The sequence below is a fragment of the Scyliorhinus torazame genome, chromosome 6, assembly GCF_047496885.1.
Source record: "Scyliorhinus torazame isolate Kashiwa2021f chromosome 6, sScyTor2.1, whole genome shotgun sequence".
Lineage (NCBI taxonomy): Eukaryota > Metazoa > Chordata > Chondrichthyes > Carcharhiniformes > Scyliorhinidae > Scyliorhinus > Scyliorhinus torazame.
In genome coordinates this window covers 197,030,745-197,057,929 of record NC_092712.1, presented here as the reverse complement: position 1 = coordinate 197,057,929, position 27,185 = coordinate 197,030,745, and the positions used below count along the sequence as shown (strand labels likewise).

The following is a 27,185-nucleotide window of genomic DNA, read 5'->3' as shown; positions in this document are numbered from 1 at the left end:
CGTCGATGGTGGCAGATGATGGGGTGCCCGGGGGCATGGGTCCTGGTACGATGGCGGCGCCCACAGGTCACACGTGTTGTGGGGGAAACAAGGTGGCGGCGCCTGATGATCCTGGGGAGGACAAGATGGCGGCGCCCATGGGCCGCACATTGTGGGGGTCGAATAAGATGGCGGCACCCACGGGCCATACGTGGTCCGGAGAGGGAAGATGGCGGCGCCCACTGGCCGCACGTGGGGGGGGTCGCAACAATAGCGACGACTGCACGGGCCTGGCACGCCTCAGCGAAATGTCCCTTCTTGCCGCAGGCCTTGCAAAGGGCGCTCCGGGCCGGGCAGCGTTGTCGGGGGTGTTTTGGCTGCCCACAGAAGTAACATTTGGGGCCCCAGGGTTGGTTGGCTCCCGTGCGGCACAGGCATGGGGTTGGCTGAGTGGGGTCCCCGATGGGGCGGCCATCTGCGGAGTCCACGTTGCGTAGGAGGGGTAGGCCGCGCGGCCAGGGGTGTAGGCCTGGATGTTGCGCGAAGCGACCATCAGCCAGAGCGCTAGCTTTTTGGTTGCTGCGAGGTCGAGCGTGACCCCTTCTAAGAGGCGCTGGCGGATGTAATCCGACCCTATCCCCGTAACAAAACGTCTCTCATGAGCAAGTTTGAGTGTTCCGTGGCCGTGACGGCCTGACAGTCACAGTCTCTGACTCGGGGAATTAGAGCACGCCAGAAATCTTCCACGGGCTCACCAGGAAGTTGACTACGAGTGGAAAGAATGTGTCTGGCGTAGAGTGTGTTAGTCCGCTGAGCGAAGTTTTCCTTCAGTAGCGCGATGGCGTCTTCGTAGGTCGGCGTGTCCTGGATAAGTGGAAAAAAGTTGGAGCTCAGCCGCGTGTAGAGGATCTGAAACTTCTGAGCTTCCGGAATTGGGTCTGGTGCAGACCTGATGTAAGCTTCGAAACAGGCTAGCCAATGTTCAAAGTCCTTTTTGGCGTTGCCTGATTGCGGATCCAGCTGCAGGCGATCCGGCTTGATGTGGAGGTCCATCTTCTGAAAACTTTAGTGTAATAAATTGATGCACGATCAATTACACAAAGACGAGAGTTGGATGCAATCGAGGCTTTATTACACGAAGGTGCGTGGCCTCCTACAGCAGCTGGCAAAATGGCTGCTGTACGAGGAGCACACATATTAATACTCCACCTACTGGGCGGAGCCAGCAGGCATGGAACTACCCCCGTACCCGTAGTACAGAGCCTTACAACAAAGCACTAATATATACATCAGTGGTGACTACCACAGGAGGTATTTTGGAGATTTGGGGGGAATTCAGCCGGTTTTCAGGATATAAACTGAACAGGGGAAAGAGTGAGGCGTTCCCGATGAATGCCAGAGGGCAGGAATGGAGACTGGGGGATTTGCAGTTCAGGCTGGTGGGGCTAGTTTCAGGTATTTGGGTATCCAGGTGGCACAGAGTTGGGTGCAGTTAAGGAGGGGAAGGTGTCGGATATATATATAAGGAATAGATGGAGCGGGGAAGAACCCTGGTGGAGGACATTAAGCGTAAATGGGAGGAGGAGCTGGGAGGGGAGGTGGGGGCCGAGACGTGGGCAGAGGCATTGCTGAGAGTGAACACTTCCTCGTCATGTGTGAGGTTAAGCCTCACCCAGTTTAAGGTTCTGGGCATGCCCAAGATTGAGGGGTTCTGGCTGGGGTTCTCAGACGTGGTGTCAGAGGTGTTGGGTGTGGGGGAGGGCCCGAGTCCAGAGGTGGCGATATTTGGGGTGTCAGAAGACCCGGGAGTCCAGTGGGTGAGAGAGGCCAACATCTTGTAATTTCCCTCACTGATAGCCCAGAGACGGATTTTGCTAGAATTGCGGGACAAGGAGCCGCCGAAAGCGTGAGTGTGGGTGAGTGACCTAGCAGAATTCCTGAGGCTGGAGAAGGTCAAATTCGCTCTGCGAGGATCGGCAGAGAGGGTCACCCAGAGGTGGAAGCCGTTTATCAATTTATTTAAGGACGATTTAGGGGTCAGCAAGTGGGGGTGGGTTGCGTGGGTAACTGGGTTAAAATGGGAAGGGGAGTTGTGGCGGGGTGTTGTTATCAGGGAGCAGGAAGGTTGTGGCTTGTTTATTGAGTTGTTTTGCTGTTCTTCTGATCATTTGTGTATATATGTGAAAATGCCTTGAAAAGAGTATCTTTTTAAAAAGTGAATGGGAGAGGAATTGTGTCGGAATTGGTGCAGAGCTGGTGAAGAGGCGTGCTGGATTCAAAAGGGCCAAGGCGGCGTTGTAGCGAAGAAAGACTTGGTTTGGGGTGCTGTACCCGACGAAATTGTGGGTCACATTTGGAGGCCGGGAGTATTATTTTGAAATGCCAGAAAAGGCCAATGACGTTTTAGGCACCAAAGACTGCGGAAAAACTGAGAGTTGGTGTGAGATGGGGGAGCTATATCTGCAAAGGTTGGATGTTATGGCTATTGCGTGTTGTTGGCAGAGGGTGTTTTTTTTTTTTGATTTAGGGAGTTGTAAGTTTGTAAGGGGGTAATCACCCCTCCCCCTTGCCGTCTGTGGTGTTTTCGTTTTGGAAGGGGCGATTTGCGATTTTGGGTGTTGTTTGGGTATCTATGGTGGGGTCCGTTGGGTGAGTTGCTAGTTGAGGGCATTCAGGTGGGTAAGGCACCTGTTTTCACAAGCTAAGGAGGGGCTGGTGGGTGGAGGGATGGGATGTGGGAGCCTTCGAGGGAGGCAGGTAATGCTGGTGAACGGAGGTGAGGTGGGGAGGAGGCCGCAAGAGGTGGGACAGGGAGGGGCCTTACAACCGGCCTTACAACGTGGCAGAGTTGGAGACTGAATGTGGTCATGGGCGGAGAGGGGGGCCATCTTGGATGGGCCTGGTTTAGGGTGGTATTAAGAGGTAGAGCTGGAGGAGGATGACAGTGGATGGGAGAGGCGAGTGGAGGCGTAAGCCTCCAGTAGGGAATTGTAACGTGGAACGTCCATAGGTTAAATGGGCCGGTTAAGAGGTTGCACAGGAGTTTGAAGGCAGAGGTGATCTTTTTACAGGAGACGCACCTCCGGGTGAGGGATCAGGTTAGGTTGAAGAAGGGTGGGTGGGACAAGTATTTCACTGGGGTTTGACGTGAAGTCGCGAGGGGTGGCCATTTTGTTGATCGAAAGGATGGGGTTTGTGGGCCAAGGAAGTGCAGGATCTGGGGGGGGGGGGGGGGTAACTCCTTCTTCTCACATATATATTCCAGAATTGATTTCTTTGTGGTGAATCGAGCGACCTTGATGGGGGTGGTGGGGACGGAGTATGCGGGAATCGTGATATTGGATCATGCGCTGCATTGGCTGTAGGTGAAGCTTAGCTTGGGGCAAGTGCAGAGGCCGGCATGGATGCTGGGTGCCAACCAAGGGGGGGGGGGGGGGGGGGGGGGGGCAACCACTTGCAGCAACAACATGCCAACCCCTGGATGGTGTATCCATTCCGGGGGCAATCCTTGTCCCTGCCCATCTGCCCCAGCGACCACACATAACCCCCACTGATTGCCAAGGCCTCTGGCTGTGCGGCCAGTTCAGCAGTCATGGTTAAGTGAGCACTTCACACAACCCAAGTGGATTCCCGTGGGTGGGCAGGCCATGTTGCATGTAGGAGTCACTGCCCAGCATCCCAAATCAAACTGTGATGCCGGAACACTGTGCCTGAACATTGCGGGAGGCAACACCACACACGCAGAAGCCAACATCCGAACACCCAGGGAATGGTGATCAACAAGGAGACAGTGCGGCACCTGTGCCATGTCCTTGTGGACTTGGCACCACATGGAAGAGGAGGAACCTGTTCCCGGTGGCTGTCAAGGACACCGCAGCTCTGAACTTTTACGCCTTGGGATCATTCCAGGGCTCGAACGGGGACCTGTGTGATACCTCGCAGGCCACAGCCCACAGGTGCATCCAACAGGTCACGGATGCCGGACGGAAAACTACATAATCTTTGACATGGACCAAACCCAGCAAGATGCCCGGGCAGCAGGTTTCCCCGTCCACGCCGGGATGCCCCAGTTTCAGGGGATAAAAGATGCCATGCATGTTGCCTTGCGCTCACCGGGCCATCTGGGAGTGCCCTACATTAACAGAAAGGAGTTCATAGAATCATAGAATTTACAGTGCAGAAGGAGGCCATTCGGCCCATCGAGTCTACACCGGCTCTTGGAAAGAGCACCCTACCCAAGGTCCACATCTCCACCCTATCCCCATAACCCAGTAACAATAAGAGCAATTTTGGACACTATGGGCAATTTAGCATGGCCAATCCACCTAACCCGCACATCTTTGGACTGTGGGAGGAAACCGGAGCACCCGGAGGAAACCCACACACACACGAGGAGGATGTGCAGACTCCGCACAGTGACCCAAGCCAGAATCGAACCTGGGACCCTGGAGCTGTGAAGCATTTGTGCTATCCACAATGCTACCGTGCTGCCCAACATACAGCGCAACCACCAGATGAAGATCATGCACGTGTGTGCATGCTTCCCGGGGAGTGTGCAAGACAGCTACATCCTGGGGCAGTCTGATATTCCCGGCCTCTTCGAGCACCACCCCAGGATCAGGGGTCCCCGCTGAGGAGCTGGATAATGATGCCAGTATAGAGGCCGGAGACCGAAGCGGAGACCCGGTACAATGAGGCCCATGTGGCCACACCGGCTGTGATTGAGCGGTGCATTGGACACCTCAAAATGAGGTTCCGATGCCTCGACCACTCCGGAGGTGCCCTCCAGTACACCACCCGGAGGGTCGCCCGCTTTGTGGTGCTCTGCTGTGCCCTCCACAACCTCACACAGAAGCAGGGTGACAACCTGGAGGTTACTGGTGAGGAACATGGGGCCACCTCCGAGAACGAGGAGGACGAGGATGATGAAGAGGAGCCGGACCAGCAGGGACTAGAGGACGAGGCAATGGAGGAACTGGAGGACCAGCCGGAGGCTGCAGGACAGCCAGCAGTGGTGAGGGTCCGGAAAACCTGGAGGGCCAGAGAGGTCCTCATACTCACCTGATTCACTTAGGACGTGGTGTGCCCACGGAGGGGGAGATGCCTGGAGAGATAGGCCAATGTTTCAGAGGTTGGTCCGCATTGTGGAAGAAAGTAACAGAGGCAACATACTGGTTTGTGCACAAGCATGTTTATTGTGTGTAACAATTCCCCACTGTCCGATGGTGCCACATTCCTCCTCCCCACCCTCCCCTCACATGAACAGCTGTGCCAGCTTGTCCCACGTGCTGACTGTGAGACATGGGCTCATCAGAGGGGTGGAACTTCGAGGAGCTGGTGGCCACCATCGCCACTCCATGGGACAGGTCCGGCTTGGCACCCAGCACCCCCTCATTCCGGTCGGTGCCCATAGGGCCCTGAGGTTCGCCTTGGGATGGAGGCAGTTGGTTTGAGTCCTGGCTGCCCCTGCATCATCTGGCTCTGCCAGCCCTGGCAATTCCCCATGGTCTACACCATCGTGTTGACGCCGTTGACAATGCTCCTCAGTGACTGAGACATGTTCTGCAGTGCCTCGGCCATTCCCATCTGAGAGTGGGACATGTCCTGCGGCACCTCATCAAGGTTGGCCTGGTACTGGGGGACATCCCCCAGCGAGGCAGACATTCTGCCGAGCCGCTCAGCCATGGCCATCACCAACTGCGCAATGCCTTGGACACCTACTCTTAGTACCGACATTGTGCACCAGGCTCTCCACTGAGGTGACTACCCCAGTAGTGTTGGCCTCGGTGCCACGCATTGCCAGCGACATCTCCTGTGCCATTAGCCTCTGAGACTCCTCCAATCGGCTATGGACCTGCTGGAGTGCGGCTGAGATCTCCCTCTGAATGTCATGGCCGCACCCTAACATTTCCATCAACTCTGGATGACCTCTTCCACAGGCTCAGCATCAGGCTGGGACACAACTGGGTCCTGGATCCAGCAGGCCTCGGACTGCTGTCTCGCCTGGGAGTTCCTGCCTCTACCTGATGTGCATCAGCAGCTGTGTAATGCTCACCAGACTACTAACATTTCCCACCGAGGTGAGTGTATCTGCGCTGGTTGAGGGTGGGGATAACAACTGTGACGCCTCGATCGTGTCTTCCTCGGAGCTCTCCTCCGAGGTGTTCTCGTGGGAGGCTGGAGAGTGGGCCACCAGGGATGGGCTAGTGCCGTCCGCTGGATGACCAGTGGGAGAAAGATCAGTGAGGTAATAGCAACTCACGTTAACAGGTCCTCTGGGTGGGCCTGGTGGGCCCTCACCTCTGCGGCATCCGCCAGCTTCCGCATTGGTGACCGCTCTGCCCTCGGCTACTCCAATCACCTCCAAGGCCCGCTCCTCGAAGGAAGGGAGGATTCTTATGTCCAGCACACCACCGCCAGTCTGGGCCCTCTCCTGGCGATTGTGGGAGAACGTTTCCTGAGGAGACACAGAGAGGGCATCATTAGCCACACATGTGGTTCACAGTGATGGGAGGGGATGTGTAAAGGAAGGGTTGGGGGGTTGAAGGGAGGAGGGGGGTAGAGGGAGGTTTGGGGTCACATAGAGAGTTGGGGGACTGGATACTCGCATGGCGGTGGAAAGATCTCAGTGGTGGTGGGAGGGGCGGGAAGAGAGAGAGAAAGAACATTGGTGTCTACTCGCTCATGCTGCCTGGTGTAGGTCGTTGACCTTTTTCCAGTACTGGAGGCCAGTCCTCCTGGTGACACTCCCGGCTCTCACAGCTGCCGCCACCTCATCCTAGGCAGCACTGGCTGCTCTATGGCTGACCCTCCTGGACCCTCGGGGGAACAGGACATATCTCCTGCCCTCCACTATGTCTAGGAGCTTCCACAGGTCTGCATCCCCGAATCTTGGGGCTGGTCTCCTGTGTGCCAATGTTGCAAGCTGGCTGGGGTTAGCTAAGCAAGAGTGTTTAAGTGCCACTCTACTTTGTTAGTGGGGTGCCGGCAAATCACCTGGCGAGCCTTAGTTAGTGGCGAGAAGCCCATGAGGCCTCATTAAGTGGATCAATTATGGTTAATTAGAGAGCCGACCTCGCTGGGCCAAGCACCGGGAAGCTCGCGGCAGTTCCCTTTCGCTACCACACTTAGAAACCTTTCCGGAGAATCGCGGCCGTTGTCTTTGTGCAGCTAACATTGAAGTGGTGCAGCTTGGACAGCAACCTTTCGACATTCATGTTTAACTGCACATCTGCCTCTCACCTAAACTTGCTATGGTGCTTATGCATAAAAACGGCAACACCAATATCTCCACAATTATTTTGACAGCAAATTCTGGCCCTGTGATTCGCAGCTTGCTGTGAAGGATGGCGGTTACAATTATGGAAATAAGACTAGAGAAGGTAAGGATTTTTTCACTGGAATGGAGAAGACGTGGGGGTCTTAAAGATTATGAGGGCTTATGGTAGATTGTTTCCAATAACAAGCAAGATAGTTAAAGCTCAGATATGCCTCAAAAAAATAGATTAGAATTTAAGAGCTAAGAATTAAAAGGGATATAAAAATTAAAGGGGATTTTGGAGGAAACGTCTTTACCCAGTTACAAAATTACTGTTAATGTTGAACTATAACACAAAAAACTCACACTTTTTGCATTTATATGGTGCCAATTCACTATGATCATCTGCAAAATGTTTGCACCGGCAACGAATTGGCTGAGTTCCATTCAGTGGCACGTAATGATAGGAGATACACCGGCAACCTGGTACTCTGCAGGGGAGCAAAATTGGACGCTCTGTTGGAATTTCTTTGTAATCAGTTTTGTGCTGTTTATATCTGTGGGATCAAAATGGGACGCATTTTAACAATGTTGAATATGTACACATTTATTAGACAGACGTATCATATAGTTTCACTCCAGAGTGTACATAGTTACATAACTAAATGGTTTAAAAATGTGGATTCAGGAGCTTAGATGTACACTTTTCCCAAATGTCCACAAATCCAACTAAATAAAATACACATTTTCTATCAATTCTTCCAATGTAAGTGCAGACACAGTCATTTGTAACATAAACTACCCATGAGGTCTTGTTACTCCATAATTTTTACTTTCCTGAATGTGCAAGATTGGTCGTGGTGGGAGGGTGTAATTATAGGCACAATTTACAAAGGCATTGTCCAATTTAAACATGGACATAGGAATTTATAATGGTAATAAGGATAAATTTGTATAACTTTCAATAGGGGACAGAATTAGACCTACATTCAAATAGAACCTCCCATGGAATTCCACTTCATCTGAAGACAAGAGATAGTCTGGATTTGACTATGCAGTGTCAAAAAAACTTAGACAAATGGCATTGCTCACAGTCAAAATTAAGACTTTTATTTTTCAACAGCAGGGGTATTAGCAATCAAGACTTTTCACATACACAAATAGATTGTGATTATTTTCACATTTATTTAGTATAACTGAATTGTACTTTTGTGAGCCAAAGATGTAATAATTAAGAATTAAAAATATATAAGATTTAAATTGCATATAGAATTGAAATCGATGAACATTCAAAATATTAAGTATGTGTATAATTTTTTTCTTATTCATTAAAGGGATATGGGCTTCGCTGGCAAGGCGAGCATTCATTACCAACCCCTAATTGCCCTTGAGAAAGTGGTGAAGAGCTACTTTCTTGAACTGTTTCAGTCCCTGTGGTGCAGGTACACCCACAGTGCTGTTCGGGAGTGAGTTTGAGGATTTTGACCCACCAACAGAGAAGGAATGGCGATATATTTCCAAGTCAGATGGTGAGTGGTTTGGAGGTGAACTTCCAGGTGATGGTGTTCCCATATATCTGCTGCCCTTGTCCTTCTAGTTGGCAGAGGTCGTGAGTTTGCAAGATTCTATCAAAGGAGCCTTGGTAAGTTCCTGAAGTGCATCTTGTACCTGGTACACACTGCTGGTACTGTGCATCAGTGGTGGAGGGAGTGAATGTTTATGGAAGGGATGCCAATCAAGTGGGCTGCTTTGTCCAGGGTGGTGTCAAGCTTCATGAGTGTTGTGGGACCTACACGCATCCAGGCAAGTGGCGAGTGTTCCATCACATAGGACATAAAAACAGAGGAATTAGGAGTAGAAGTTGGCAATTCAGTCCTTCGAGCCTGCTCTGCCATTCAATCAGATCACGGCTGATCTCTTCCTGATCTCAAATCCACCTCCCTACCTGTTCCCATATCCCTTTAACCCATTTTTAAAATCAGAAATATATCTAACTTCTTCTTGAAACCATTTAATGATTCAGATTCCACTGCACAATGGTACAGCGAATTCCACAAATTCACCACCCTCTGCGAGTAGTTCCTCCTCATCTCAGTTCAAACTCTACCGCCTCTCAACCTATATCTGTGACCTCTCGTTCTCGATTGCCCGACAAGGGGGAACATTTGGTCTACGTTTACTTTATCAATCCCTTTTTGTATCTTCTATACCTTGGTCAGATCCCTTCTCATCCTTCTAAACTCTAGTGGGTATAAGCCCAAACTGTTTAATCTCTCCTCATAAATTAACCCTTTCATCCCGGGCATCAATCTGGTGAACCTCCTCTGAACTACCTCCAATGCCACCACATTCTTCCTCAAATAAGAAGACCAAAAATGGACACAATACTCTAGATGTGGTCTCATCAAGGCCCTATACAATTGCAAAAATACTTCTCTACTTTTATACTCCAGTCCTTTTGCAATAAACGCTAACATCGCATTCGCCTTTCTAATTACATGCTGTATCTGCATATCGACTTTCTGCTATTAATGAACAAGGACACCCAGATCTCTCTGCCCAGACGTATTTTGAATCTGCTTTCCATTTCGATAATAATTTGCATTTCTATTGCCTACACACTCCTGACTTGTGACTTGTAGTTTGTGGACAGGATTTGGGGAGTCAGGAGGTGAGTTACTCACCATAGGATTCCGAGCCTCTAACGTGCTTGTTATGTTCTTTTTTTTTCCTAAATATTTTATTGAAAATTTTTGGTCAACCAACACAGTACATTGTGCATCCTTTACACAATATTATAACAACACAAATAACAATGACCTATTTTATAAACAAAAAATGAATAAATAATAAATAACAAAAATGAAAACTAGCCCTAATTGGCAACTGCCTTGTCACAAGTAACACTCTCCAAAAATATAATTTAACAGTCCAATATATAATTATCTGTAGCAACGACCTATACATACTATACAGTATATATTAACAACCCTGAGAGTCCTTCTGGTTCCTCCTCCCCCCCCTCCCGATCCTGGGCTGCTGCTGCTGCCTTCTTTTTCCCATTCCGTCCATCTTTCTGCGAGGTATTCGACGAACGGTTGCCACCGCCTGGTGAACCCTTGAGCCGACCCCCTTAGGACGAACTTAATCCGCTCTAGCTTTATAAACCACGCCATGTCATTTATCCAGGTCTCCACCCCCGGGGGCTTGGCTTCTTTCCACATTAGCAATATCCTGCGCCGGGCTACTAGGGACGCAAAGGCCAAAACATCGGCCTCTCTCGCCTCCTGCACTCCCGGCTCTTGTGCAACCCCAAATATAGCCAACCCCCAGCTTGGTTCGACCCGGACTCCTACTACTTTTGAAAGCACCTTTGTCACCCCCATCCAAAACCCCTGTAGTGCCGGGCATGACCAAAACATATGGGTATGATTCGCTGGGCTTCTCGAGCACCTAGCACACCTATCCTCCACCCCAAAAAATTTACTGAGCCGTGCTCCAGTCATATGTGCCCTGTGTAATACCTTAAACTGAATCAGGCTTAGCCTGGCACACGAGGACGACGAGTTTACCCTGCTTAGGGCATCTGCCCACCTCCCCTCCTCAATCTCCTCCCCCAGCTCTTCTTCCCATTTCCCTTTTAGTTCATCTACCATAGTCTCCCCTTCGTCCCTCATTTCCCTATATATATCTGACACCTTACCATCCCCCACCCATGTCTTTGAGATCACTCTGTCCTGCACCTCTTGTGTCGGGAGCTGCGGGAATTCCCTCACCTGTTGCCTCGCAAAAGCCCTCAGTTGCATATACCTGAATGCATTCCCTTGGGGCAACCCATATTTCTCGGTCAGCGCTCCCAGACTCGCGAACTTCCCATCCATAAACAGATCTTTCAGTTGCGTTATTCCTGCTCTTTGCCACATTCCATATCCCCCATCCATTCCCCCCGGGCAAACCTATGATTGTTTCTTATCGGGGACCCCCCCAAGGCTCCAGTCTTTCCCCTATGCCGTCTCCACTGTCCCCAAATCTTCAGTGTAGCCACCACCACCGGGCTTGTGGTGTAGTTCCTCGGTGAGAACGGCAATGGGGCTGTCACCATAGCCTGTAGGCTAGTCCCCCTACAGGACGCCCTCTCTAATATCTTCCACGCCGCTCCCTCCTCCTCTCCCATCCACTTACTCACCATTGAAATATTAGCGGCCCAATAATACTCACTTAGGCTCGGTAGTGCCAGCCCCCCCCCTATCCCTGCTACGCTGTAAGAATCCCTTCCTCACTCTCGGGGTCTTCCCGGCCCACACAAAACCCATGATGCTTTTTTCAATCCTTTTAAAAAAAGCCTTCGTGATCATCACCGGGAGGCACTGAAACACAAAGAGGAATCTCGGGAGGACCACCATCTTAACCGCCTGCACCCTCCCTGCCAGTGACAGGGATACCATATCCCATCTCTTGAAATCCTCCTCCATCTGTTCCACCAACCGCGTTAAATTTAACCTATGCAATGTGCCCCAATTCTTAGCTATCTGGATCCCCAGGTAACGAAAGTCCCTTGTTACCTTCCTCAACAGTAGGTCCGCTATTTCTCTACTCTGCTCCCCTGGATGCACCACAAACAACTCACTTTTCCCCATGTTCAATTTATACCCTGAAAAATCCCCAAACTCACCAAGTATCCGCATTATTTCTGGCATCCCCTCGTCCGCCACGTATAGTAGCAAATCGTCCGCATACAAAGATACCCGGTGTTCTTCTCCTCCCCTAAGTACTCCCCTCCACTTCTTGGAACCCCTCAACGCTATCGCCAGGGGCTCAATCGCCAGTGCAAACAATAATGGGGACAGAGGGCATCCTTGCCTTGTCCCTCTATGGAGCCGAAAATATGCAGTTCCCCGTCCATTCGTGACCACGCTCGCCACTGGGGCCCTATACAACAGCTGCACCCATCTAACATACCCCTCTCCAAAACCAAATCTCCTCAACACATCCCACAAATAATCCCACTCCACTCTATCAAATGCTTTCTCGGCATCCATCGCCACTACTATCTCTGTTTCTCCCTCTGGTGGGGCCATCATCATTACCCCTAACAACCTCCGTATATTCGTGTTCAGCTGTCTCCCCTTCACAAACCCAGTTTGGTCCTCGTGGACCACCCCCGGGACACATTCCTCTATTCTCATTGCCATTACCTTAGCCAGGACCTTGGCATCTACATTTAGGAGGGAAATAGGTCTATAGGATCCGCATTGTAGCGGGTCCTTTTCCTTCTTTAAGAGAAGCGATATCGTTGCTTCAGACATAGTCGGGGGCAGTTGTCCCCTTTCCTTTGCCTCATTAAAGGTCCTCGTCAGTACCGGGGCGAGCAAGTCCACATATTTTCTATAGAATTCGACTGGGAATCCATCCGGTCCCGGGGCCTTTCCCGCCTGCATGCTCCTAATTCCTTTCACCACTTCTTCTACCTCGATCTGTGCTCCCAGTCCCACCCTTTCCTGCTCTTCCACCGTGGGAAATTCCAACCGATCCAAGAAGCCCATCATTCTCTCCCTCCCATCCGGGGGTTGAGCTTCATATAATTTTTTATAAAATGTCTTGAACACTCCATTCACTCTCTCCGCTCCATCTCTCCTTCCTCATCCCTCACTCCCCCTATTTCCCTCGTGCTCCCCTTTTCCTCAATTGGTGTGCCAGCAACCTGCTGGCCTTCTCCCCATATTCGTACTGTACACCCTGTGCCTTCCTCCATTGTGCCTCTGCAGTGCCCGTAGTCAGCAAGTCAAATTCTACATGTAGCCTTTGCCTTTCCCTGTACAGTCCCTCCTCCGGTGCTTCCGCATATTGTCTGTCCACCCTCAAAAGTTCTTGCAGCAACCGCTCCCGTTCCTTACTCTCCTGCTTCCCTTTATGTGCCCTTATTGATATCAGCTCCCCTCTAACCACCGCCTTCAACGCCTCCCAGACCACTCCCACCTGGACCTCCCCATTATCATTGAGTTCCAAGTACTTTTCAATGCACCCCCTCACCCTTAGACACCCCCCCTCATCTGCCATTAGTCCCATGTCCATTCTCCAGGGTGGGCGCCCTCCTGTTTCCTCCCCTATCTCCAAGTCCACCCAGTGTGGAGCGTGATCCGAAATGGCTATAGCCGTATACTCCGTTCCCCTCACCTTCGGGATCAATGCCCTACCCAGCACAAAAAAGTCTATTCGCGAGTAGACTTTATGGACATAGGAGAAAAACGAGAACTCCTTACTCCTAGGTCTGCTAAATCTCCACGGGTCTACACCTCCCATCTGCTCCATAAAATCTTTAAGTACCTTGGCTGCTGCCGGCCTCCTTCCAGTCCTGGACTTCGACCTATCCAGCCCTGGTTCCAACACCGTATTAAAATCTCCCCCCATTATCAACTTTCCCATCTCTAGGTCCGGAATGCGTCCTAGCATCCGCCTCATAAAATTGGCATCATCCCAGTTCGGGGCATATACGTTTACCAAAACCACCGTCTCCCCCTGTAGTTTGCCACTCACCATCACGTATCTGCCCCCGTTATCCGCCACTATAGTCTTTGCCTCGAACATTACCCGCTTCCCCACTAATATAGCCACCCCCCTGTTTTTCGCATCTAGCCCCGAATGGAACACCTGCCCCACCCATCCTTTGCGTAGCCTAACCTGGTCTATCAGTTTCAGGTGCGTTTCCTGTAACATAACCACATCTGCCTTAAGTTTCTTAAGGTGTGCGAGTACCCGTGCCCTCTTTATCGGCCCGTTCAGCCCTCTCACGTTCCACGTGATCAACCGGGTTGGGGGGCTTCCTCCCCCCCCCCCCCCCCCTTGTCGATTAGCCATCACCTTTTTCCAGCTCCTCACCCGGTTCCCACGCAGCTGTATCTCCCCCAGGCGGTGCCCCCCGTCCATCCTCTCCCATACCAGCTCCCCCCTCTCCCCAGCAGCAGCAACCCAGTAATTCCCCCCTCCCACCTCCTCCCCGCTAGATCCCCCGCTAGCGTAATTACTCCCCCCATGTTGCTCCCAGAAGTCAGCAAACTCTGGCTGACCTCGGCTTCCCCCTGTGACCTCGGCTCGCACCGTGCGACGCCCCCTCCTTCCTGCTTCTCTATTCCCGCCATGATTATCATAGCGCGGGAACCAAGCCCGCGCTTCTCCCTTGGCCCCGCCCCCAATGGCCAACGCCCCATCTCCTCCACCTCCCCTCCTCACCACCTGTGGGAGAGAGAAAAGTTACCACATCGCAGGGTTAGTACATAAAACCCCTCTTTGCCCCCCACATTCGCCCCACCACTTTGTTCGAACGTTCTTTTTAATAACCCGCTCATTCCAGTTTTTCTTCCACAATAAAAGTCCACGCTTCATCCGCCGTCTCAAAGTAGTGGTGCCTCCCTCGATATGTGACCCACAGTCTTGCCGGTTGCAGCATTCCAAATTTTATCTTCTTTTTATGAAGCACCGCCTTGGCCCGATTAAAGCTCGCCCTCCTTCTCGCCACCTCCGCACTCCAGTCTTGATAAACGCGGATCACCGTGTTCTCCCATTTACTGCTCCGAGTTTTCTTCGCCCATCTAAGGACCATTTCTCTATCCTTAAAACGGAGGAATCTCACCACTATGGCTCTGGGAATTTCTCCTGCTCTCGGTCCTCGCGCCATCACTCGGTATGCTCCCTCCACCTCCAACGGACCCGCCGGGGCCTCTGCTCCCATTAACGAGTGCAGCATCGTGCTCACATCTGCCCCGACGTCCGCTCCCTCCACACCTTCAGGAAGACCAAGAATCCTCAGGTTGTTCCTCCTTGCGTTGTTTTCCAGTGCCTCCAACCTTTCCACACATCGTTTCTGATGTGCCTCCTGCGTCTCCGTCTTCACCACCAGGCCCTGTATGTCGTCCTCATTCTCGGCTGCCTTTGCCTTCACGACCCGAAGCTCCCACTCCTGGGTCTTTTGTTCCTCCTTTAGCCCTTCGATCGCCTGTAGTATCGGGGCCAACAGCTCTTTCTTCATTTCCTTTTTGATCTCTTCCACACAGCATTTCAAGAACTCTTGTTGTTCAGGGCCCCATGTTAAACTGCCACCTTCCGACGCCATCTTGGTTTTTGCTTGCCTTCCTTGCCGCTGTTCTAAAGGATCCACTGCAATCTGGCCACTTTCTCCTCCTTTTTCCATCCGTATCCAGGGGGGATTCCCTTCTGGTTTACCGCACAGTGTTTTTAGCCGTCAAAATTGCCGTTGGGGCTCCTATCAAGAGCCCAAAAGTCCGTTTCACCGGGAGCTGCCGAAACGTGCGACTCAGCTGGTCATCGCCGCACCCGGAAGTGGCTTGTTATGTTCTTGTACAGAGACAATTACTGAGTCGGCGTACAAAAGAACATCTAGTTAAAGACTAGTTAATTATACCATATTATAATAAACTGTGGGTAGGAAACTAATGCTATAAAACTGGAACTAATAAACCCAACTAACCACGAGTTTCTCCTCAAGACTCTCCCCGCTACAGTGTCACATGCTACTACTCGCCTGACTATACATATTTACACATACAAATTAATGTAATCAATTGTATTAATTGACTTCCCTGCAATCACTTTTTTTGCTTGTGAAATATTGTTCTGTAAAATGATTTTTTGCCTGAACACTTTGTGCAAATTTTGCCATAAGCTGGACATTGCCTTGGTAGGTGCCTGTTTCCACATCTTTTGCATGTAATGGCTGCTTCTGCCGAGCGTTTAAAATGGCAGCGTCCATTTTATTTTTGAGTGCATTACAACTAAATTTTTTTATTCTTTTTCAGCATGCAATGCTCATTAAACTTTGATGACGGCATCAAAGCATTTACTATCGGCCTCTCGTTCATATTCAAAGGTATTATAAATCTCAATCACCTGCGGGCCTGTTACCGTGAGCAACAACACTATCTTTCTATCATCTGGCTGTGCCTGCAATCCTAGACCTGCTGCATACAGTGTAAACTGTTGTTTAAATGAGCGCCAATTGCCATCAACGTTACCAGTTCCTAGAAGTTGTTCTGGAATTTTTAAACTATCCATCTTCTTCTTGCACTGGTGTTGCATTTTCAGGGATTTCTCACTTCCTCGCCCCTTCCCAGCCCCCACTCCTCCTCATCATCCCCCACAACCTTGCCCCACCCCCAGCCCCTCTCAGGGTTTGTGTAACACTACTCCAGGGTGTTGGGCTTGTGTCGGCACTGTCAGCGGGTCAATATAAAGGCAGGAGGGTGATGGTAACTCGCTGTGAGGAAAGCTCTGGTGCTCCTCAATCTATGCCATAGTCTGGCTCCTGGTTTTCTGCTGACAGCGTCCTTACACCCATCACCTGCATGTGGGATGCCTCAGATCTCGGGCCACTATGCCCGGGGAAAAACTGAGGGCACCAGGGGGTTGTTGTGTTATGCTTCTTCATGTAGCATAAGCTGCTTCCTTGATGTATGCTCTGACAAAGGAAGGTTCAAACTTGGAGATAAAGGTTTAACACATTTATTGAACAGTTAAGAATTCTTCTACTTGAGTTCGACTCTCCTGCTAATCTTGCTATAGTAACTTGGTATAACGAACCAGTCTGCTCTAAGCCATGCGGTGGGTGTGATGCTTCCGAGCTGCTCCTGTCCTTCTCTCTACGTGTCGCCTGTGGAACGAGAGAGAGCATGTATGCCCTGTCCTTTTATATGTGGGTTTTGTAATGCCCGCTTGTGGTAGTGTCACCTCTGGGTGTCTTGCCTGCCCATTGGTCGTGTCCTATTCTGTGTGTTCATTAGCTGTATGTCTGCATGTCATGATGTCTCTGGTGCTCCCTCTAGTGTTTATTTAGGTGTAGTGTATTTACGTTAACCCCTTGTGTATTTACAGTGATGCATATCGCCACATCCCCCCTTTTTTCATGTTCCATATTTTCTGTAAAGTGTTGAAGAAAATTGAACAAAATAGGTGGATAAGTGATGACATGCACAAATAATGATGACAGTGATGATTATACAATACCAAATAATATGTATGAGTCCAAAGTTCACGAATTTATACGGTCGAGTGGCTTTCTTGTTTTGTTATTGAAGTGTCGATGTTGATGTTGTCATTTCCTTGTTAACGCCGTCAGTGTTCCTGTACTTAAGGAACCAAGAGGTCATCAGGAGGTGTGCAAATGGTCAAATCACGTCATTGTCTGATTTGGACTCTTTTTTTCTATGCTTGTGGTAGCGATGCAGTATGGCATCTGTGTTGTCCGACCTGGACTGTTTTGTGTGATTGCGATATTGATGCAGTATGTCATCTGCCTTGAAAGCTGGTTTGCTTGTTTGTAGTGGAGCAAACTTGAATCGGTGAGATTTGCTGTCATGCCATGATATGGCTGTACTCTTGCCAGTGTTAGGAGCTGTGCTGTTACATTGTCCTGCATTTGCAGAGTTGTACCATGTCATACCAGTCGTTGTTCCATTGTTGTTGTTTTTGTCATGCCTGTTGTTGACGTTGGTACGCTTCTTGTTGTTCTCTTTGTGGTTGTTTTCGTAGGTTTTGTTGTTGTGTTTGTTGCACTCAATGACCACACCGAGTGGAGAATTCGAGTCCTTCACAAAGTTACTTGTGTCAGTGTCCTTTGTGGCATCTGCTGTTTCATTGAGCGTGCCGTCTCTGAGTCCTCGGTGCTCCCCGTCAGGAGTCATGTCCAGTTCACTGGAATCAACTTTGGCTTATCGATGCTCCCCGTCTGGAGTCCTTTCTGGTTCACCTGAATCAGCTTTGGTTTCTTGACATTCCCCGTCCGGAGTAATTTCAGGTTCACTTGAATCATCTGAGGTGTCACTTGAATCATCTGAGGTGTCTTGATGCTCCCCGTCTGGAGTTAAAACGTTCAGGAATGCATTTTCTTGTGCAGAGGCTCGAGTGGATGAGGTTTGAGTTAACGTGGTGTCACTGGAGTCACTAGTAACCTCACTTTGATTGTCGAGTGCCTCTGTACATACTAGCTGAGGTCTGTCAGTCTCGCTGAGATGTCGCACATCTTGTATGGGAATTGTGAAGCCTTTGTCACGTGTCGCACATACAGTGGGTAGACCTTCAGTGTCTTCTCGTCGGTTAGATGAGCTGGGTAGACTGTCACGAGTCTTCTTCTGGTGGCTCAAATAATCCAGGTAGACTGTCATAGTCTTTTTGTTGTTCACGTGAGCGTGGTAGACTGTCATAGTCGTCTTGCTGTGCACTTGAGCGTGGCAGACTTGCATCATCTGCTGCTGGTTGCTCAGATAACGTTGCTAGACGTTCATGGTCTTGTTCATGCAAGGACTGCGCTCTGAAGTCTTGCATTGCTTCCTTCGTGGAGTCTGTCAATGAGCTCGCTGTGGAGGCTTGTACGGCTCTCTCTGTGGAGTCTGGCATCGTTCCCTCTGTGGAGTCATGCAGTGGTCGCACTGTGGAGTCAGTCTGTGCGCTCTCAAAGGAGTCATGCAGTGGTCTCGCTGTGGAGTCTGTCATCGCTTTCTGTCGGAGTCGGGGACACGCGTGGACCACCTTTCGTGTGGAGTCGAGGACTCTTCGTGGTGCGTGGACCACCCTCTGTGCGGAGTCGGGGGCTCTTCGTGGTGCGTGGAGCACTGTTTGTGGACCACTGGTGTGGCGTCAGGCTGCTCTCTGTGGGCTTTTACCTCTCTCTGTCTCTTGGCTACAGGCCGCTCTCTGTGGGCTTGTACCGCTCTCTGTCTCTTGGCGTCAGGCCACAGCAGAATCCTGTATTTCTGGGTTAGGATGTCGTCTGTGCTGGGCTGAGGATCCTCAAATCCGAAGAACTCGTCCATGTGTGTCGGATTCTTCACTGTACAACACATCTCGTTGTGGTTCGGATTTGGTACTGGTGTCGCCACGTCCAATGATGAAATCATAGTCTGAGTCGTAGTCTTCAAGGACCATATCATCACTTTCTGTGTCGGAGCTGTCATTGTGCTCGCGATGTCCAAAGAAGAAATGTACGTCTGAGTCGTAGTCTTCAAGGGCCAAATCATTTCTTTGGGCGATGCTAACTGCTTGTGGCAGGGTTCTGCGGAGGTTACTTTCAGCTACTTGTTGAAGTTCAGGCATTGTGCTGTCATTCCAGGTGGAAGAATTGTGTTTTATGGCTTTTTAAAAAATTTGCCGTGTTTTGGGGCATTTTCCCTTTATGTGGGCGTGGTCCGGGGCCTCTGACGTCATGACACTTGTGACGTAGAGTGTAGGAATGGGTTGCGCATGCGCAGATCGCTTTTCCTTTACTTTGCACCTTTTTCGCAACTGCACATATGCGGCTTCTTGCACATGCGCAGAACACCGTTCTGCCGATTCGCGTCTTTTGGGGAACTGCGCATGTGCGGCTCCTTTCGCAAGATGGCCGCCATTCAAAATCGCCGTTTGCTGCTGTTGCAGGCCTACCTTCACCTCGTGGTGAGTATTGGCGCCTCTTTTACCGATCTCTTTTGTGTTTTCCTCGCAATATTTTTCAAACTTGTCCAGGACTGTCTGGAAGTCTCTCTTGTCTTGCCCTTTGGAGTACTTGTAGGTCTTGAAGATTTCTGCTGCACTTTCACCCGCAATGGTGAGCAGAAGCTTTATTTTCTCTGCATCCGCCACGCCATCTAGGTCGGATGCTACCATGTAAATCTCAAATCGCTGTTTGGATGCACGCCAGTTGGCACTGAGATTGCCGTGGTACCTGATCTGCTGTGGAACCGGAATCTCGATCCTCTTGCCTGGGTGCTGTTGCTGGTTGGCACGGATATGTTGAGTTGAACTATATAGATTCAACAGGCACTCCTGGAACCATGTTGTATTATGCTTCTTCATGTAGCATAAGCTGCTTCCTTGATGTATGCTCTGACAAAGGAAGGTTCAGACTTGGAGATAGGTTTAACACATTCATTGAACAGTTAACAATTCTCCTACTTGAGTTCGACTCTCCTGCTAATCTTGCTGTCGTAACTCAATCTAACTAACCAGTCTGCTCTAATCCACGTGTGGTGGTGTGATGCTTCCGATCTGCTCCTGTGCTTCTCTCTGCGTGTCGCCTGTGGAAAGAGAGAGAGCATGTGTGCCCTGTCCTTTAGTATGTGTGTTTTGTAATGCCCCCTTGTGGTAGTGTCACCTCTGGGTGTCTTGACTGCCCATTGGTCGTGTCCTATTCTGTGTGTTCATTAGCTATATGTCTGCATGTCAAATTTGTCTCTGGTGCTCCCTCTAGTGTTTACTTAGTTGTAGTGTATTTACATTAACCCTTTGTGTGTTTACAGTGATGCATATCACCACAGGGGTGAGGGTGCAGATCGGCCTGCAATGCAGAATAACATGACAGTGGCTTCACGTGTCACGGATGTAACGTGTTTTAATGGTGAACAACATAAACCCTAACTGTCCCTAGCTAATGATGGTGCCTCCACCCCCCCTCCACCCGCAGTGCCCTCAGTGATTCTCTACCTTCTTAGCCCTCAGTGCGCTGCCGCTACGTCTAGGATGCACATCAGAGGTCGAGGCACCCTGCTGCTTTCCGTGGCCTGTGGCCTTTCATGCCCCTAGCATGCGTCCTCTGGAGGTCCTGGGCCCAGAGGGTCCCGGCCGACTTGCCGGTGGCACATGCCTTGCTGTGCCACCCTGTTCTGCCCACTGACCTTGAGACATGCCGTCGGCAAGAGAAGGGGGGGGGGGGGGGACACGACTCGGGAGCACTGGAGAGTGACGACGCATCCCTGTTGGAAGGCTCTGGGTTGGCCTCTGGTGTTTCCTCGTCCTGGACGGTGCCCGCAGGGCCCTTGGAGCCACCTTGGGATGGAAGAGCAGCTGGAGTGTGCTGCAGAGGCCCCTGTGTCATCTGGCTCTGCCAGCACTGGCAGCTCCCCATTGTCTGTGCCATGGTGTCAACACCCTCAGTGATCCTCTGTGACTGGGCCACACCTTGGCATTGTTCACCGGAGACTGGGGCATGCTCCACAGTGCCTCGGCAAGGTTCACCTATATCTGGGACATATCTCCTAGTGACTGGGACATGATGTCCAGGCGCTCAGCTATGGCCGTCAGTGACTGAACACCTTGGACACCACCATCCATGCTGCTGACGTCGTGGTGCAGGCTTTCCATTGCGCTTGCCACCCTAGCAGTGTTGGCCTCAGTATCTTGCATTGCTGGCGCAATTTCCTGCACCCGTAGCCTTTGGGACTCCTCCAATCGGCCCTGGACCCGCTGGAGTGTTGCTGACATCCCCTCCTGAATCTCACGGTTGCACCCTAGTGCCTCCATCAGTTCTAGGATAACCTGGCCCTGAGGCTCGACATCTGACTGAGACTCAGCTGGATCCTAGGGTCCAGCGGACCTCCAACTGCTGTCTCCCCTGGCCGTTCCTGCCTCCTCATCGGGGATGAGGACTCTGATGTCCAGTACACCACCAACTATCTGGGTCCTTTCCCGCGTATTATGTGGCAACTTGTCCTGCGGGGATAAAGACAGGGAATTTTGAGCTGCACACTTCATGCATCGCTGAGGGGCGGGGCTATGGCGGGAGACAAGTGTGGGCATGACTGCTGTGCATGGGTGGGTTGTGCTGGTGGATGCTCGGGTGCGCTGGGGCTCAGGCGTGGTATTGTGCTGGGGAGGGTCGTGTACGGAGCCAACCACCGGCTTGTTGGGGAGGGAGGCGGTCTAGGGGTGGCCAGTGCCGGGGGGCATTGCTAACTCACTCGCGCGACCCAGTGGAGGTCGTTAAGCTTCTTCCGACACTGGCCGGAGGTCCTCCTGGTTACACTTCCCAGCTGATGGCCACTGGGCTGCCTCCCAGGCGGCACCAGCTGACCTGTGGCTGACCCTCCAAACCCCGTGGGGTAACAGGGTGTCCCATTGCGACTCCACCGCATCCAGCAGTCTGGCCAGGTCGGCAGCTCTGAATCGTGGAGCAGGTCTGCGCGGTGGCATGGCTGCGTGCTCTCTGGGGTTTGCTCGGAGGGAGCGGTTTAAGAGCTGTTCCCCCTTATTAGCAGAGAGTTGCCGGGCTTGGTCCAGGAGAATCAGGTGGGCGGACAGCCATTTCTGCTGTGAAGCCTGTGGGGCATCATTACTGCTGTTAGATATCGGTCACGATCTCGCCAGGTCAGCCGTCAGGAAGCACCCGGCAAGTCTCGCTCGTTATCACACTTAGTGCTTCTCCCATTAGGTTGTGCCCTTAGAATTCTTTTCATCATTGGGAAGCCGAACTCACTGGCCCGACTGGCTCCTCAGAGATTGGCTACCATTTTGAAAGTGTGCCCTGATCTCTAAGTGAGCTTGAGGGTCCCCTACACCCACAGGCAGTGTCACCTCCCACACACATGGGCATTACCCCCAAACCCCGAAGTCAGGACACCCCACAATGGGGTCGCTAAGGGCCTCTCCTTTGAAGGCCTTCCCACATTCCCTTTTGGGCCCCCACTTTCATGACGTCCCACTCCTCACACCTCTCCCAAACCTTCCAGGGGCCCCTTCATACCCATCCTTCACTTCCCACCCTCATACCCGCTTCATTCCTCCTTCGATGGGCATGGTCCCCCCCCCCAGGTTCTTATCCTAGGCAGTGCCACCCTGTCTCCACCACCCTGGCAGTGCCACCCTGGCACCTTGGCAGGGGTTGCATAGGACCAGGCAGTGCCAGGTTGAAAGTGACTGGTTTCGAGGACTTCCGGGTGCGGCGATGACCAGCTGAGTTGCACGTTTCGGCAGCTCCCGGTGAAACGGACTTTTGGGCTCTTGATAGGAGCCCCAACAGCAATTTTGACGGCTAAAAACACTGTGCGGTAAACCAGAAGGGAATCCCCCCTGGATACGGATGGAAAAAGGAGGAGAAAGTGGCCAGATTACAGTGGATCCTTTAGAACAGCGGCAAGGAAGGCAAGCAAAAACCAAGATGGCGTCGGAAGGTGGCAGTTTAACATGGGGCCCTGAACAACAAGAGTTCTTGAAATGCTGTGTGGAAGAGCTCAAAAAGGAAATGAAGAAAGAGCTGTTGGCCCCGATACTACAGGCGATCGAAGGGCTAAAGGAGGAACAAAAGACCCAGGAGCGGGAGCTTCGGGTCGTGAAGGCAAAGGCAGCCGAGAATGAGGACGACATACAGGGCCTGGTGGTGAAGACGGAGATGCATGAGGCACATCAGAAACAATGTGTGGAAAGGTTGGAGGCACTGGAGAACAACGCAAGGAGGAACAACCTGAGGATTCTTGGTCTTCCTGAAGGTGTGGAGGGAGCGGACGTCGGGGCATATGTGAGCACGATGCTGCACTCGTTAATGGGAGCGGAGGCCCCGGCGGGTCCGTTGGAGGTGGAGGGAGCATACCGAGTGATGGCGCGAGGACCGAGAGCAGGAGAAATTGCCAGAGCCATAGTGGTGAGATTCCTCTGTTTTAAGGATAGAGAAATGGTCCTTAGATGGGCAAAGAAAACTCGGAGCAGTAAATGGGAGAACGCGGTGATCCGCGTTTATCAAGACTGGAGTGCGGAGGTGGCGAGAAGGAGGGCGAGCTTTAATCGGGCCAAGGCGGTGCTTCATAAAAATAAGATAAAATTTGGAATGCTGCAACCGGCAAGACTGTGGGTCACATATCGAGGGAGGCACCACTACTTTGAGACGGCGGATGAAGTGTGGACTTTTATTGTGGAAGAAAAACTGGAATGAGCGGGTTATTAAAAAGAACGTTTGAACAAAGTGGTGGGGCGAATGTGGGGGGCGAAGAGGGGGGTTATAAAAGGGGGGAAAGAGGAGTTTTATGTACTAATCCTGCGATGTGGTAACTTTTCTCTCTTCCACAGGTGTTGATGGGGGGAGATGGAGAGGTGGAGGAGATGGGGCGTTGGCATTTGGGGGCGGGGCCAAGGGAGAAGCGCGAGCTTGGTTCCCGCGCTATGATAATCATGGCGGGAATAGAGAAGCAGGAAGGAGGGGGCGACGCACGGTGCGAGCCGAGGTCACGGGGGGAAGCCGAGGTCGGCCAGAGTTTGCTGACTTCTGGGAGCAACATGGGGGGAGTAATTACGCTAGCGGGGGATTTAGCGGGGGGGGAGGTGGGAGAGGGGGAATTACTGGGTTGCTGCTGCTGGGGAGGGGGGAGTTGGTATGGGAGGGGATGGGCGGGGGGGGCACCGCCTGGGGGAGATACAGCTGCGTGGGAACCGGGTGAGGAGCTGGAAAAAAGGGATGGCTAATCGACAAGGGGGGGGGGGGGGGGGGGGGGTAGGAAGCCCCCCAACCCGGCTGATCACGTGGAACGTGAGAGGGCTGAACGGGCCGATAAAGAGGGCACAGGTACTCGCACATCTTAAGAAACTTAAGGCAGATGTGGTTATGTTACAGGAAACGCACCTGAAACTGATAGACCAGGTTAGGCTACGCAAAGGATGGGTGGGGCAGGTGTTCCATTCGGGGCTAGATGCGAAAATCAGGGGGGTGGCTATATTAGTGGGGAAGCGGGTAATGTTCGAGACAAAGGCTATAGTGGCGGATAACGGGGGCAGATACGTGATGGTGAGTGGCAAACTACAGGGGGAGACGGTGGTTTTAGTAAACGTATATGCCCCGAACTGGGATGATGCCAATTTTATGAGGCGGATCTAGGACGCATTCCGGACCTAGAGATGGGAAAGCTGATAATGGGGGGAGATTTTAATACGGTGTTGGAACCAGGGCTGGATAGGTCGAAGTCCAGGACTGGAAGGAGGCCGGCAGCAGCCAAGGTACTTAAAGATTTTATGGAGCAGATGGGAGGTGTAGACCCGTGGAGATTTAGCAGACCTAGGAGTAAGGAGTTCTCGTTTTTCTCCTATGTCCATAAAGTCTACTCGCGAATAGACTTTGTTGTGCTGGGAAGGGCGTTGATCCCGAAGGTGAGGGGAACGGAGTATACGGCTATAGCCATTTCGGATCACGCTCAACACTGGGTGGACTTGGAGATAGGGGAGGAAACAGGAGGGCGCCCACCCTGGAGAATGGACATGGGACTAATGGCAGATGAGGGGGGGTGTCTAAGGGTGAGGGGGTGCATTGAAAAGTACTTGGAACTCAATGATAATGGGGAGGTCCAAGTGGGAGTGGTCTGGGAGGCGCTGAAGGCGGTGGTTAGAGGGGAGCTGATATCAATAAGGGCACATAAAGGGAAGCAGGAGAGTAAGGAACGGGAGCGGTTGCTGCAAGAACTTTTGAGGGTGGACAGACAATATGCGGAAGCACCGGAGGAGATTTGGGGACAGTGGAGACGGCATAGGGGAAAGACTGGAGCCTTGGGGGGGTCCCCGATAAGAAACAACCATAGGTTTGCCCCGGGGGGAATGGATGGGGGATATGGAATGTGGCAAAGAGCAGGGATAACGCAACTCTCAGGGTTGTTAATATATACTGTATAATATGTATAGGTCGTTGCTACAGATAATTATATATTGGACTGTTAAATTATATTTTTGGAGAGTGTTACTTGTGATAAGGCAGTTGCCAATTAGGGTTAGTTTTCATTTTTGTTATTCATTATTTATTCACTTTCTGTTTATAAAATAGGTCATTGTTATTTGTGTTGTTATAATATTGTGTCAAGGATGCACAATGTACTGTGTTGGTTGACCAAAAATTTTCAATAAAATATTTTATTAAAAAAAAGAAAGTGACTGGTTTCAGGCCTAAGGGGGATAGTAACAAGTTGACGGGAGCTGGTCTCAGGCTGAAGAGGTCACAAACTCCCTGTCGGCCACAGTGCAATTCAGGGGTTAGTGTTGACAACCCTTTAAACAAGCCAAAAGCACTTTCTTTTGCATCAGGTGACAACATGGTTGCCGCCTCAGGCCTGCCTCCAGATGCAGAATGGTCAGCGACCCTTCTTCCTGCATTAGTTGCCGACCGGCACAGGATCGCTCTGCAAATAAAGGCCAAATCAAAAGGGCCTTCGCCACTTGCTTCCTGTTTTGCCTCCATATTTCCAGTGCATCACTTTAAATCTGGCCAATATTAGGGAAAACATCTGCTTGCTATCTTTTTTATTTGCAATTTTTAGTTTATTGTCCTCTTATGCATGTAACATGCTAACATTAATATCAGACAGGGCAGCACGGTGGCAGAGTGGTTAGCAGTGCTGCCTCACGGCACTGAGGACCCGGGTTCGATCCCGGTCCTGGGTCACTGTCCATGTAGATTTTGCACATTCTCTCCTTGTCTGCATGGGTCTCACCCCCACAAACCCAAAGATCTGCTAGGTGGGTAGACTGGCCACACTAAATTGCCCCGGAATTGGGAAAAAAAGAATTGGGTACTTTATATTTACAAAAAATATATATTAGTATCAGACAAAGTCAGCATGGATTTACGAAAGGAAAATCATGTTTGAGAAATGTACTAGAATTCTTTGAAGGTGTAACTAGTAGAGTTGACGAGGGAGAACCGGTGGATGTGGTTTATTTAGACTTTGTAAGAAGTCTTACAATGAGACTTCCGGGTGCGGCAATGACCAGCTGAGTCGCACGTTTCGGCATCTCCCGTTGGAACGGACGTTTGGGCTCTTGATAGGAGCCCAAACGGCAATTTAAACGGCCAAAAACACTGCGGTAAACCAGAAGGGAATCCCCCCGGACAAGCATGGAAAAGGGAGAGGATAGTGGCCGGATTACGGAGGATCCTCTGGAGCAGCGGCAAGGAAGGGAAGCTCAAAGAAAGATGGCGTCGGAAGGTGGCCGTTTGTTATGGGGCCCGGAGCAACAAGAGTTCCTGCGGCGCTGTGTGGAAGAGCTGAAGAAGGAGTTGAAGAACGAAGTGTTGGCCCCGATATTACAGGCGATTGAAGAGCTAAAGGAGGAGCAGAGGACCCAAGAGCTGGAGCTTCGGGTCGTGAAGGCAAAGACTGCTGAAAACGAGGATGAAATACAGGGCCTGGTGGTGAAGGCAGAAACGCACGAGGCACAGCACAAA

At 51.2% G+C, this 27,185-nt stretch overlaps 1 protein-coding gene across 4 annotated transcripts in view; it reads right to left on the bottom strand.

The window, feature by feature from the left end:
- fam221a (family with sequence similarity 221 member A) overlaps positions 1-27,185 on the bottom strand; it is a 202,511-nt gene that overhangs the window by 103,154 nt on the left and 72,172 nt on the right. For all 4 annotated transcript variants that reach the window (XM_072509263.1, XM_072509266.1, XM_072509264.1 and 1 more), the window contains one exon: positions 7,604-7,794. In XM_072509263.1, coding sequence (XP_072365364.1) covers positions 7,604-7,794 — 191 coding nt within the window. The remainder of the gene's footprint in view (positions 1-7,603; positions 7,795-27,185) is intronic.